At 34.8% G+C, this 13,343-nt stretch overlaps 1 protein-coding gene across 1 annotated transcript; it reads right to left on the bottom strand.

Moving 5' to 3' along the window:
* Positions 1–2,754: 2,754 nt before the first annotated feature.
* On the bottom strand, positions 2,755–9,797 carry LOC132031221 (uncharacterized). Its single transcript, XM_059421101.1, has 6 exons — positions 9,516–9,797; positions 5,711–7,052; positions 5,467–5,566; positions 3,476–3,564; positions 3,318–3,360; positions 2,755–3,165 (listed from the first exon to the last, which is right to left on the bottom strand). The coding sequence occupies exons 1-2, from the start codon at positions 9,766–9,768 to the stop codon at positions 6,721–6,723; spliced, it is 585 nt and encodes a 194-aa protein (XP_059277084.1). The 5' UTR covers positions 9,769–9,797; the 3' UTR covers positions 2,755–3,165; positions 3,318–3,360; positions 3,476–3,564; positions 5,467–5,566; positions 5,711–6,720.
* Positions 9,798–13,343: the final 3,546 nt, after the last annotated feature.

The following is a 13,343-nucleotide window of genomic DNA, read 5'->3' as shown; positions in this document are numbered from 1 at the left end:
TTTTTCTATAAATATTGAATATCTACTTTTTAAAAATGCATACCACATACCGTATCAAATACCGTAATACGGAGACCGAAGTGCAAAAAATTTTGGTTTCCATATGGTAATTCGGTATTAACCAAAGCATGCACACCTCCTAGGCCGTACAAGTAGTAAAAGTACATGTCATGACCCAATTTATTTAACTCTTTTCTTCTATGTTTTAGTAAAAGAATTGAGAAACTATTTGTTCAAAATATAGAGGTAAGAATCAACCCATTTGGTTGCATGTCAGCCAATTTTTGTATGAATGGGGTTTAATCAGTTCGATCCATTCTTTTTTTTTTTTTTTTTTTTTTTTTTTTTTTTTGACAATGAATCAGTTCGATCCATTCTTACAGGGCACTCATCCAAGTCTGAACTCATGGGACATGCTACGTAAATTTGGACAAATGTTGATCTACTAGAAGCTGCCTGTAGTTTTTTTTTTTTTTTGCCTCTATTTAATTTTTACCTGAATGAACAACCCTTTTTTGGGTAATGGTGATGCAGGACTGACTTGCACGTCCCTCGGCTATTCCAACACCTGCATCCTCCCATCAGTAAAAGTACATGATAACTCTTGCCCACCAAAGCTTACACAGATGAAAAGAAATTACTTTAACTTTTTTACTTCTATTAGGATTCCAACTCTAATCTCTATCGTCTTCATTCCTACTTTATTGATCGTTAAACTATGCCATAAAATAAAATCAAATGAAGTAGCAGATAAAGGATTACCTTAGGGCAATTTTTTTAAATTAAACAACTAGGAGCCCGTTTGGATGGGCTTATAAGTTGGTCAAACCAACTTATAAGCCCTTTTTAGCTTATTGTAGTGTTTGGCTATCTACTTAAAATGCTAAATTTAAGCCAAAAAGTGCTTAAAGTCACCCAAAAATGAAAAGTTGGGAATCCTAACCTTTTTTTTTTTTTTTGGATGGCTTAAAGCCATTTTCGTTGACCATGAAAATTACTTTTATATCCCTTATATTTTATTTTAATTCCCAAAGTACCCTCTCAGCTAAAGCCCTAAAATTCACATCTGTTCCTCATTTCTTCTACAACGCAGCCTCCACCATCTCTGTTCATCATCTTCTACAACAACCAGCCTCCAAAACGGGCTCTTTCTTCACTCCCCCACTCACTCTCTTTCTCTCTCAAACACTCAACTGCTTATTTATAAAAATAACTTATTTATAAAAATAACTTTCAGCACTTAAAAGTTCTAAAAGCACTTTATACATAAAAGTCACTTTTTTTAAGCCCATCCAAACGGGCTCTAGGTAACTCTGGATAAAACGCTGATTTTAAAACAGAGTCTTATGTCAGAGGACTCTCAAGTCAAAGGACCCTCTTAAAGACTTTGAAGGCAAGCCCTATTAGGCATTTAGGCTAGTAGTAATTGTAAAGCAATTCTAATGATTTTGTCACTTGCATATTTTCTTTTTTAAGTGCAAACTGTATTTTCCCCTTTTCATTACCAGGAAGGAAAATTGTTAGAGTGATGCGACTGGTTAATTGGTATAGCAACAAAGTTAGAAACATAGAATATATCAATTCCTCCGTGAATCAAATGCAAACTAATGACGTGGCACAATAGTAAACATGTGACAAACCTTCACTAGAAACCAACAAAACTAGTATGTACTGTGATTTTTTTATTTTTTTTTAATTACGAACTACTCGAAAGGGTTTAGTTCCTAGTCCGTCTCAATGAAATGGCCAATTTACTAACTACTCCCTCCATTCCAAAATAAGTGTCCTTTTAGGCTTTTTATTTTGTTTCAAAATAAGTGACGCTTTAGGATTTCAAGAAGAAATTAATCCTATTCTTCCAAACTTACCCTTATTTATAATCAAGAATCATTAAATAGCTTTTCTTTTTCTAACCATTAATTAGAGATAAGTTGGTAAAAACACTCTTAATTTTCTAGGAGCGAGCAATTTCTTAAGGGTGTGCATGAGCTAAAAGAGACACTTATTTTGAAATGGAGGGAGTAAAAAACATCCATCATGCAGCATGAATTATTTTACTTTATTTATTCTTTATATTTTTCCAACGCATATATATATATATATATATATGATTTGGAAAGTATATTTAAATTCTAAATCTGAAAAGTTTATTTTCTGAAGACTAAAACATTAATTTGTCTGAATTTAGAGAAGAAGTTTATATGTTTGACTCAAAGTAATCTTTGATTTTTTATTTTTTATTTTTTTAGGTAGGACTCTAGTTGAAGTTTACTTGAACCGAAACGGGAAGGAAAGCGTAATTTTTTATCTTATTTTCCATAGAGGCCACAACAAGCATCAAGCATAACGCAGATTTGAATAGAAGTCACAAGGTTGGGATCCATCCACCCTTAATCAGAACTTGGATTTGATCCCTTGGAATGGAGAACTTCTTGGTAGGGAGTGTTATACCTTTGGAAAACATTTTGGTAAGGGGTGTTTTACCTCGTTAGTTGGCCTACCCGGCGTGAACCCGAAATAGTTGGGCTAGTGAGTTCCGGATAGCTAATGGTTAAATTAAAAAAAGATGTGCTAACTGCGTTAGTACCCGCTTTAGGGCTACTATTTAAAACTTATCCAACATCTGCAAAGTACTCAAAACATAATCACAAACTAAAAAGAGGAGCAGAAACCCACTTCTTCAGATTATGTGACATTGTCCTAAAGTTCAATTGTTCAATTATTGACATTCAAGTAAAGTTCCTTCTTTTTTTGATAACCGTGGTGTCCGGATCAGCTTGCGCGCACCTCGATCAATTTCACGGGATACCTGCCACCTCCCATCACCAGCAACAGGTACCAGAAGAGGAGGAGGAGGAGGAGGAGGAGAAGGAAGAAAAGAAGAAGCAGCAACAGAAGCGCAACAAAGAAGTGACTAAATTTAAATACATTGCAGATACTGATTATATTTTAAACAGCAGTCCTAAAAGAGGCTTTCATAGAAAGATTTACTGATATAGCTCAAATTGGAGGCCCAATGTATGAGGAAAGTAACCATGTACGTGACTAGAAGAAACTGCACGGTTTGCCCATCAGAGTCGAACTTATGCCACACGGGACGTAAATTCTTTAAGGGCGCGGGGCATAACTTGTGGGGTATTATGATGCGAAAATATAAACTTATGCCTGCGAAAAAGTTGATTGCATTAAGGGGCAAAAGTTAAAGACTAACACAAAATAGGAAGTGCAAATGACCCAAGTCACTACTGTAGAGGCCCAAACATTTTCCGGCAACATAAAAACCAAAGGATACATTTGCATTCGTTAATGTGGCTTACCTTTTATCTTTTCCTTTTTTGTTAGATGGAAATGGAGCTTTTTCTGGCGACACAAAAGAATAAAAAATTGGAGCAGGAAAGTAACTAAGAGGAAGAAGGCAAGTGGAACTTTTTGCATTGTTTAAAAATAAACTTTGGTTAGCATGAGGAAATCTTACCTTCAAAGAAGAAAGCAAAAGGAACCACTTTTCATCAGGCATACATCAACTTGGTTAGCTTATGGCTCCTAAGAAAACCATCCTCTTATCTGTAGGGAATAGGGAAAAGAATGTCACAAGACAAATAAATAAAAGAGAAAATACAGATTAAGGGCAGGAAGTCCCGATATATACATAATGATTTTCTGTAACATTTGAGATGACTACTAAAAGAAGAGGAAAATGAAATTCTTGTTGCAGCTTCCCTGCTGTTCGTGTTTCTGCTTCATTAAGCAGAAAAAAGGGAAGTCAAAGGAGAAAGAACAAAAGGAATTAGGCTTCTAGCAGAGACTGGGTTTGTTTCCGTTGAACATCAAATGGAGGAATCAGGCTTGGCACCTAGAGATGAAGATACAAGCAAGAAGACCAGTTGAGGCTTTTAAAATCATTGGATCTTTGCAGTAAATTCAACTATTGTCATGTGATTGAAGAATGTAATAGTTCATAGGATTAAGTGAAACTTGAATTGAGTAACAGCGTAAAAAGCTGGATGCTATGTTGAATAAGTAGCAGTTTTACAGATTGCAGACAAAAGCAGGCCTGCCACCCAATATCAGTGGGAAACGGGAGGAAGAGAGAGAGATAGCGGTTTTTCTTACTCCAAACTACCATGAAAAGTTGAAAGTTGATTCACAGGCAAAACCATAACATAGTGATAAATAGTTTTTCTGTAATGACCCAATGAGTTACTTATAAAAAATAAAAAGTAATGACCAAATGGGTTCCATAACTTGTTTTTGATAACCGAGAAATCCCTAAGAGCTGGTGGCGCATGATATGAAACTCGGTTGAGGATGCCCCTCCCCCTTCTCAACTTAAATACCAGGCTCTTGTCTGTTGTAGGGCTTGAATTCCTGATGTGCGCCTAACTCACACGTCACATGTTGCGTTCTTACCACTAGACCAAAGCCTTGAGGGGCAAAAATGAGTTCCAGAACTGAATGAAGCAAAATAATATTTTATATATGCGTTCAGACTGCTCACGCTGGCATGCAGAAAGATTATAAGGCTAGCACAAACTTCACAACTATTTTCTTTGACGAGTTGCGAGAGCATGAAATAACTTGAATTCAGCAAACTACAAGATGGCTGAATGTAAATTTGGCTACTTGATCAGCTACTGACCTAGAATTGTAAGCTAAGAGCTGAAAGTCACGTGTATTCGATCTATACCTTAAAGGTTTGTCTTTTACTTTCATTCACAATGATCATGACGCCTTTTAATGTCACACTCAATCACATATTAAATTGATGTACAATATCTAACGAAGTAAATTATCTTCCCTTCTAACCATTAACCAAAGGATTGATCATAAGGCTCTTACATTTCACCGTTGATAATTTTAATTACAGAATTTTAAAGTTTCTACAAAAGGATATCAAGTGAGAAATTTTTCTAGTCCAACTTTTTCAGTACTGTACTAGGCAACAAGAAGGCCCAACACGCATTAACCGAACAATCTGATAAACTGCAAAGTGCCAACAAGACCATGTCAGCTGACCCATGTTTAGTTTGTCTACAGTACTCACGAATTTTCCAGTTTATCTATCCAGGAAGATGGAATATTTGTATCTCTGCATCTACTGGAAGAAGATGATACATGGGGAGATGAAAAACATTAAGGCAGATCATTCGTCCAATAGTCCTAATGAGTCCAGAAAATCGTTCTTTTTCCTAGAGATCAACTTTCCTTTCCAAAGAAATAATTCAACAATGCCTCAACTAGTCATATGATCCTGGAATTCTACAGTTTATCACTTACTCCGGGTACTACAAAATCAAAGATTTATTTGAAGTTCGAATATACTCAAAGTAAGGATTCTTTACTTATTTATCCAAATCCAGTAATCCAATTATACAAGCTTATTTAACAGTTTTCGAGTACATTAAAACAACTAATACAACAATACAAGTTAAATCTCCGGCATCGAATGATAAAAACCGCAAATACCTGCTAAGAAGTACAAAGAGGGTTCCAGTTATTAAAAGGAGGAATGCAACTTGGAGAGTCAAAGAGAAGTCACTTGAGGAAAAAGCCAAGCCCAACATAACTGCAAGACACACAACCAGCATCAAAAATGCAATTTTTAGCGTATTCCAAGTAGGAGCTTGAATCCAAAAACAAAAAAATCAACTACTTGAATCCATAAATTTAAATCTGAAAAATGAATCATAACGGAGAAAATTCCACCGACATTGACTCCTGGAGCCAAAGCTCCAACAAGAACGGCTTTTGCTGATGATAAGTCTTCTCTTCTTGATTCTTTCGACTCCATCTTTTTGATTTTAAGTTTTTTAATCTCCAAAAACAGGAAGAAAATAATGAGGAAGATTTGGGAACCATGATGGGAATTACCCAGTAAATTGGATAAGTTACACCTAGGCCCAAACTAACTTTGGCCCCGTCCAATTTTTACAAGTTCACATTCATGACAGGAGGCCCAAAGCGTAATCAGCTAACAAGAAATTGCACAGTTTGCCATTCAAATGGACTGGTCTTTAATTTTTGCCCTTCAAAATCAAACTTATACCTAGCAGGGCATAATTTAAGGGCGCAAGGCATAACTTGTGGGATATTACAATGCAAAAATATAAACATATGCCCCGCGAAAAAGTTGTTTGTTATGAAGGGCAAAAATTAAAGACCAGCACAAAATAGGGGACAAAAGTGCAAATCAACAGCTTCTTCTTCCTTCTTTATACAAAGGATAAGATTACAGTCTCTACAGCTTCTTCCCCTATACTTCGCCATTGATACAAAACAACAATGGCAATGCTTCTGTCTATAAAGTTTGTTTCCGATTATGCAAATTTCCAAAAGGAAGCAATACAAAGAGGTAACCTACATCAAATTACAAGCATATTCAACTCATGATACTATAATTCAAATTGCAACACTATCGCAGAGGCATCTATGAAGTTCAAAGGAAACACAATAAAGAGGTAACTTCAAAAGGAAACAAAATAAAGAGGTAACTTCAAAGGAAACAAACAAAAGAGATAACTTAGATCAAACAATTACAAGCATTTCAATACTGGAGTTCAGATTGCTGTCGTATAGACAATAACTAAAGTTTGCTTCCCATCATGTGAATTTCAAAAGAAACAAGACAAAGAGGTAAATAAGATCTACTTACAAACATACACTACCAACAATCCAGTAAGACAAACATACATGAGATGCCCTGATACATACTAGAATCAATTACACTTTGTTCTGTTGTCGATGATCAGGAACCAGCAAATTGTCGAGAAAACGAGCGCCCATAAATTCCTTCATCATGAAGACTCTTAGGACGTCTTCAGGTGTTTGATGTGCGAATGAATCAACTTGAGCTCTGTTTTCAGAACCCACCTTAAGCTCTTTGCTTTCCAGTATCTCTGCCCCATCGAGCAATCCCGGAGGACCAGTAACATTGGTATCCTTACATGAATTGCCAATTATTTCCTTGTCGCACGACATGTCTTGATTCTTTTTAAACTCAATTTCCATTTCACGGACTGTTTCAGAGTAAATTTTGGAGACTGCCCTTCCACCTGAACATGAACAGCACTTTTATGCAACATCACATTACGTTAGCTTCTCGAGCATTTTTTTTTTTTTTGATCAAGTAAAAGATTTCATTGATAATAGCAAGGCCAGCTTGGCCGTATACAAGTGGTATATCAAAAAAGGAGAAACCTACAAAATATGGTTCTCTCCAAAAGACAATCAACCCTCTATACAACTAGGAACTACATGGGTGCACCAAAAGAAAATAAGGGATCGGAGACTAGTCCTAAATTGAGCAAAGCTCATCTCCAACCCTTCAAAAGCTCTCCTATTTCTCTCTTTCCAAATGATCCACATCAAAGCAAGAGTAACATTCCAAGCCTTATGCCTTCTACTCCTAGCTCCACTCTTCCAGCTGAACATCAACTCCTTCATGGATCTTGGCATTACCCAAGAAATGTCGAACCATCTGAAGACATCCTCCCATAACCTCGTGGCTAATTTGCAATATAACAGAATTTCACTGAGTAATTGGTAATAATTCATTTAATGACGACACATTAGTTCACTTCCCCAATTTCACTTTAGAGTTTGCTAGCTATTTTATTTTTGAGCGATCCCGGAGGACCAGTACCAACAGTATCCATACTGGAATTGTCAATAATGTGCTTGACGCACGACGTGTCTTGATTCTTTTTAGATTCATTTTCCATTTCACGAACCGTTTCAGAGCACATTTTGGAAACTGCCACTCCACCTGCACTAGCTATTTTATTTTCGAGCGATCCCGGAGGACCAGTACCAACAGTATCCATACTGGAACTGTCAATACTGTCCTTGCCGCACGACGTATCTTGATTCTTTTTAGATTCATTTTCCATTTCACGAACCGTTTCAGAGCACATTTTGGAAACTGCCCCTCCACCTGCACTAGCTATTTTATTTTCGAGCGATCCCGGAGGACCAGTACCAACAGTATCCATACTGGAATTGTCAATACTGTCCTTGACGCACGACGTGTCTTGATTCTTTTTAGATTCATTTTCCATTTCACGAACCGTTTCAGAGCACATTTTGGAAACTGCCCCTCCACCTGCACTAGCTATTTCATTTTCGAGCGATCCCGGAGGACCAGTACCAACAGTATCCATACTGGAATTGTCAATACTGTCCTTGCCGCACGACGTGTCTTGATTCTTTTTAGATTCATTTTCCATTTCACGAACCGTTTCAGAGAAAATTTTGGAAAATGCCCTTAAAATTTTGGAAAATGCCCTTACACCTGCACATGAGAATACAGCTTACATTACTTTAATGCAACATTATACAACGTTAATTTCTCCAGAACTTCACTGAGTTATTGGTAATAACTCATTCGATGACGACACATTTGTTCACTTCCCCGATTTTACTTCAGAGTTTGCCAGCTACTTTATTTCAAGTGCGTTCAATTGTAAAGAAAATGTTTTCCAATTTTATTATGTTCGGTTGGTCAAAATTTTTGGAAAACTTTCCCTAATGGAAGTAGGGAAAACAAATTCCACAAGTGGCATTCCACACTGATCGTCTCCTCTCCACACCCCACCACCCCCTCCCCCCGCCCCCAAAACACCCACCTCATCCCTCACAGTATCTGTCTAGATTATATACCAAAACTTTTAGGATAATATTTTTTGCTCACATATGGAACACAAGAAAATAAGTAAGAAACCACTTATTTTACCGGAAAACATTTTCCAAGAAAACATCTTTTATGGAAAACATTTTCCTTCATACCAAACACACCCTAATTCCAGGGCCGATTCGACCATAAGGCCAGTAATGGCTTGGGGTCCCAACTTTTTTAGGGCCCCATTTTTCCTAAAAGATTATCATATATATATATATATATATTCTAATTTCCCATTTTTACTATTCTTATTATTAAATATTCTAATTCCGTACTGTTTTAATATTTTTTTCCTTGCGCCTAGGGTCTATGCGAAACAACCTCTCTACACAATATCCTCCCTAAACCCCTTGTGAGATTACACTGGGTATGTTGTTGTAAATATTCTAATTCCAAAAAGAGAAGAAAAAAGATTGAAGAATTAATTAAATCCCAAAAAGGAGCCCTTAGATAGCTATATTATCAATTGAAAAGGATTTGCCAGAACAAATGAATTATAAAACAGTAATTAATGACTTCCCATCTGAAAAGGCTAGAAAGATAGACTTTAAATGAAAATATATATGACAATCTTTCTTACGAAAATTTGACCTCTCTGTGAAATTTGGTTTTAGACCCCCAATTTTGTTAAGTCGGCCCTGACAAGTGAAATCCCACAAGCGGGTCTGGGGAGGTTTCTTAATCAGAGGTGATTTAAAAAAAAAATATGGTTTCTTAACTCAAATATCATTAATCTGCCATATAAAAATCGAGTGCATGTACATTTTTTATGATTTTTTTCTTCTTCTTTTTTTTTGTGTGTGTTTGTTTGGGTGGGGGTAAGAAGGGAGTAAATTACCAGGAATGTCGTTGGCTGCTTCTTGAACGACATAAACAGAAGCTTTTTTAACGAAATATTTACTGAATTTGACGATTTTAATCCGTTCTTCTTCATCGGGCATGTTAACTCTAACGACGTCGTCGATCTTTTTAACGGCGGTTGTGCTGTAATCATAGGAAGTTTGGCATACATTCTTCACCGGAGTTACTAGATCAGAAGTGTACTGTTTCACACTTCCTTTGCCGGAATTAATGTAGTCCCATATTCCCATTTTTTTCACTTTGCTTAACTCCGAAGACTAGCTAGGAAGTCTACAAAAAAGGTACTCCTGTCTTTCAATTTATAACGCGCTTTTCGCTTCCGAGATTCGAAGCATAAATTTTGATCAAAATTTAAGGTTGTATTTTTTTTTTTTTTTGCAACTTACAGTACTAGTTTTTAAATATATAAAATTTTAATCTTAAAATATTGAATTACCTCGGAAGATTAGAAAAAAGACACTCCTGTCTCAATTTATACGCGCTTTCCGCTTCCGAGATTCAAAGCATAAATTTTGATCAAAATTTGAGATTGTATTTTTTTTTTCAAACTTAGCACTTTTTATGTAATCAAAATTTGAGATTGTATTTCTTTTTTCGACCTTAGCACTTTTTATGTAATTTTTAAATATATAAATTTTAATTTTGAAATATTGAGTTAATTTAATTTAACTTTAAAATTTGATCCAATTAACTCTGGAAAATGAAAAGTGGGACGGAGGGAGTACTAGTCCACTGTTAAGTGGAAAGTGGAAAGGAGAACCAACTTGTTTTTTTAGTCCTTGTATTCTTGAAAAATGCAACAATAGTCTCTCTTTTTTTTTTTTCTTTGTAAAGTCAATCCGCTAATTCTGTTGTGTCTTTTTCCCCAATTGACATGTGATTTTGTGTTAGTTGTGTTATTTTTTTTCTTTTTTTCCGGATTATTTTGTCATATTTTATTTAGTATTCCTTTGGACTGTTATTTCTTTTTCCGGACTAATGTGGTTGCTTCTTTTTAGTCGAGGGTCTTTTGGAAACAGCCTCTCTACCTCCATTGTAAGGGTAAGGTCTGCGTACAATCTGCTCTCCCTAAACCCCACCTCGTGGGATTACATTGAGTATGTTGTTATTGTTGTAAAGTCAATCCGGTAATTGAAATTTATTGAATGGATTAATTTTAGATTTGTGAAATAAATGAGCAAATAGCTTTGGACCGCTAAATAATATTCTTTATGTCCCAATTTATATGAGGGTTTTACTATTGGGAGTCAAACATCTCTTTCTTTGACCGTAATTTTCTTCAACTTTTTTCATATATTGTGAATTACTATTAATTATGCAGATTTATAATATTTTTTTATAATTTTCAAATATATCAATTTTATTATAAAATACTCAAAAAATTTTGCTTACCTCTGAAGCTAGGAAGACTAGCAAAAAGGTGCTGCTCTGTAACTTGAAAGTGGAAGGGAGAACCAACTTTCGCTTTTAATACTTGCGTCCTTGTATTCTTGGAAAATGTCAACTGTAGTCTCTCGTTTCCTTTTTTTTTTTTTGGGAAACAACACAAAATACCCATCAAAAGCAAAATGTTTACACATATTTGTCCCCACTGAAACTAATTACACTCGCTGCCCATCCGGAATTTTTTTTTTTGTTTTACCCGAGCACCCGCAATGAATTTCGACGTCAAATCTTTAGTGGGAAATGGGTCAAATTTATCCTCCAAGTATGGTTTATAGATTAAATTTGTCCTCCGTTAAAGTAAGGGGTCAAATTTGCCCCTTCTGTTAAGATACTTATTAAATTTTCCCTTTTTATGGAAGGAAGTGTGACTAGGTGCCAACAACATTTAAAATATAGCCACGTTGGATCCACGTAAAAGCCACGTAGGCAACCAAACCATAAATGACTTTAAACTGAGAATTAAAAATGCATTACTTGATAAATACATAATGACATTATATTATAATAACTATATATGAGAGGGAATGAGAGTTTTTTGTAGTCCTCACAGGGCTATTTTTGTCATTTACTAGCCCTGAAGGAGTTACACGTGTTATCCAACCTTTACACTTTGAATCCCTCTTTTATTAATTTGCCTCTTGTTTAGTTTTATATTGCTCCAGTTGCCACTATCTAATTTAGTAAATAAAGGCACATTTTGAGACGTTTTGTAAGGCCCAAATTCAAGGCCCTTCCCACCTGGCCAAGAGCTCATTGATTATTGTGTCTTTAATCAGATAAAGATATATAGGCATCTTTTTAGGGAATGGAGAGAAAAAATAATTGAAAAATTCGGATGTAATTGCTACTCCCTTCGTCTCAAATTATTTGTCATGATTAGTAAAATAGTTATTTTAAATTACTTGTCATTTTCAACTTTATGACAACTTTTTAATTTTACGCTTAATAATAATTGTTCTTGAAGATTACAAAATATCTCAATTATGGAGATATAACACATAAGTAGAGTAAATATTCAATGAAGAGGTATTATATCTTAAAAATAAATAAGCGTAAAACTCCTCCTACTCCTCCAAATTAATATTTTCTTAATGGGTGTGTAAAAATAACGCGACAGATAATTTGAGACGAATATAATGTAGCAGTAACTTTTTGTGGTTGGTATAATTTAGACAACTTTGGAGCCACATTTAAAAAAAATTTACTTTATACGTGTGCTTGAATTATTATTTAATAATATTTTTATAAGATTATTAAGTTGATTTGGGTAAAGACACTAAACTAAAATTATATAAATATTTTGTTAATTTACATTTCAATTGAAATTGTTATTTTACTTTTTTTTGAGGTTGGGCCCGAACAAAGAGACTTGTATAACTAGTTAGTACATACATATGCACCCAACTTTAATATCCAACAAACATTAAAATTAAACTTATTACATAATAGGTCAAACTTGTCCTAATATCTATCCTAAACACCTAAACTATAATAGTTTCTACGACAAATTGGGCACCGAGTAGCACCACTCGACATCGATTGACTAGTGCAACCATGGTGATACCTGATAACGTCCAAATTCACTCCTCAAAGAGAAAGTGTACACGGTCGTAAGCAATATAATTACCCAACTATGAGTCGGGGTCGAATCCCACAAAGAACAATATACTAGGCGATCAAGCAAGTAAGGAATTTTCACTTTCTATACTAATCCAAACACTTGATAATATTTTGGTTTTGAGAAACTTATAACTAATGCAAAATGTAAACTAACCTAGAAAGCAAGTAAAATGATCAATGGCCACAAGCATAGATACAAGAGAAATTACTCTCAAGTAACGATCCAATGTATTTTACAATTTTACAACTAAGAGCGAGTTTATGTTAATAGATAATGGTTTCAAAAATCTCATTGAAAGTCTTCCAACCAAATCAATGAATTTCACTCTAAACTTTTCCAAGCTTTAGAGTGTGAAATACGATTTTTATACATGTTTCATATATAAAAATTATAACGAATTTATACAGTTATACATATTGCATACAAAAATTATACATATATGTTTTCTGGTGTATGAACTTTGTACATAAAAAATTACCGATTAGAATGGATATTTTGAGTAAAAGTTGGAGATAATTAGGGAACAATATCTCTTAATTTTGAATGGGGAGAGAAAGTGGATGAAATAAAAGAGCAAAAGTTGGAGAAAATCACGGAACAATATCTCTTAATTTTGTAGGGAACAATATCTCTTAATTTATAATGGAGAGAGAAAAGTGGATAAAATAAGGAAAACAGTTTATTTAATGTGTTTTATTTGCTTCTTTTTAATTTACCTGATTCGTATAGATTATGTAA

The sequence above is a fragment of the Lycium ferocissimum genome, chromosome 9 (assembly GCF_029784015.1).
Source record: "Lycium ferocissimum isolate CSIRO_LF1 chromosome 9, AGI_CSIRO_Lferr_CH_V1, whole genome shotgun sequence".
Taxonomy (NCBI): Eukaryota; Viridiplantae; Streptophyta; class Magnoliopsida; order Solanales; family Solanaceae; genus Lycium; species Lycium ferocissimum.
The sequence above is the reverse complement of the archived record's forward strand: the minus strand, read 5'-3'. Positions and strand labels throughout refer to the sequence as shown.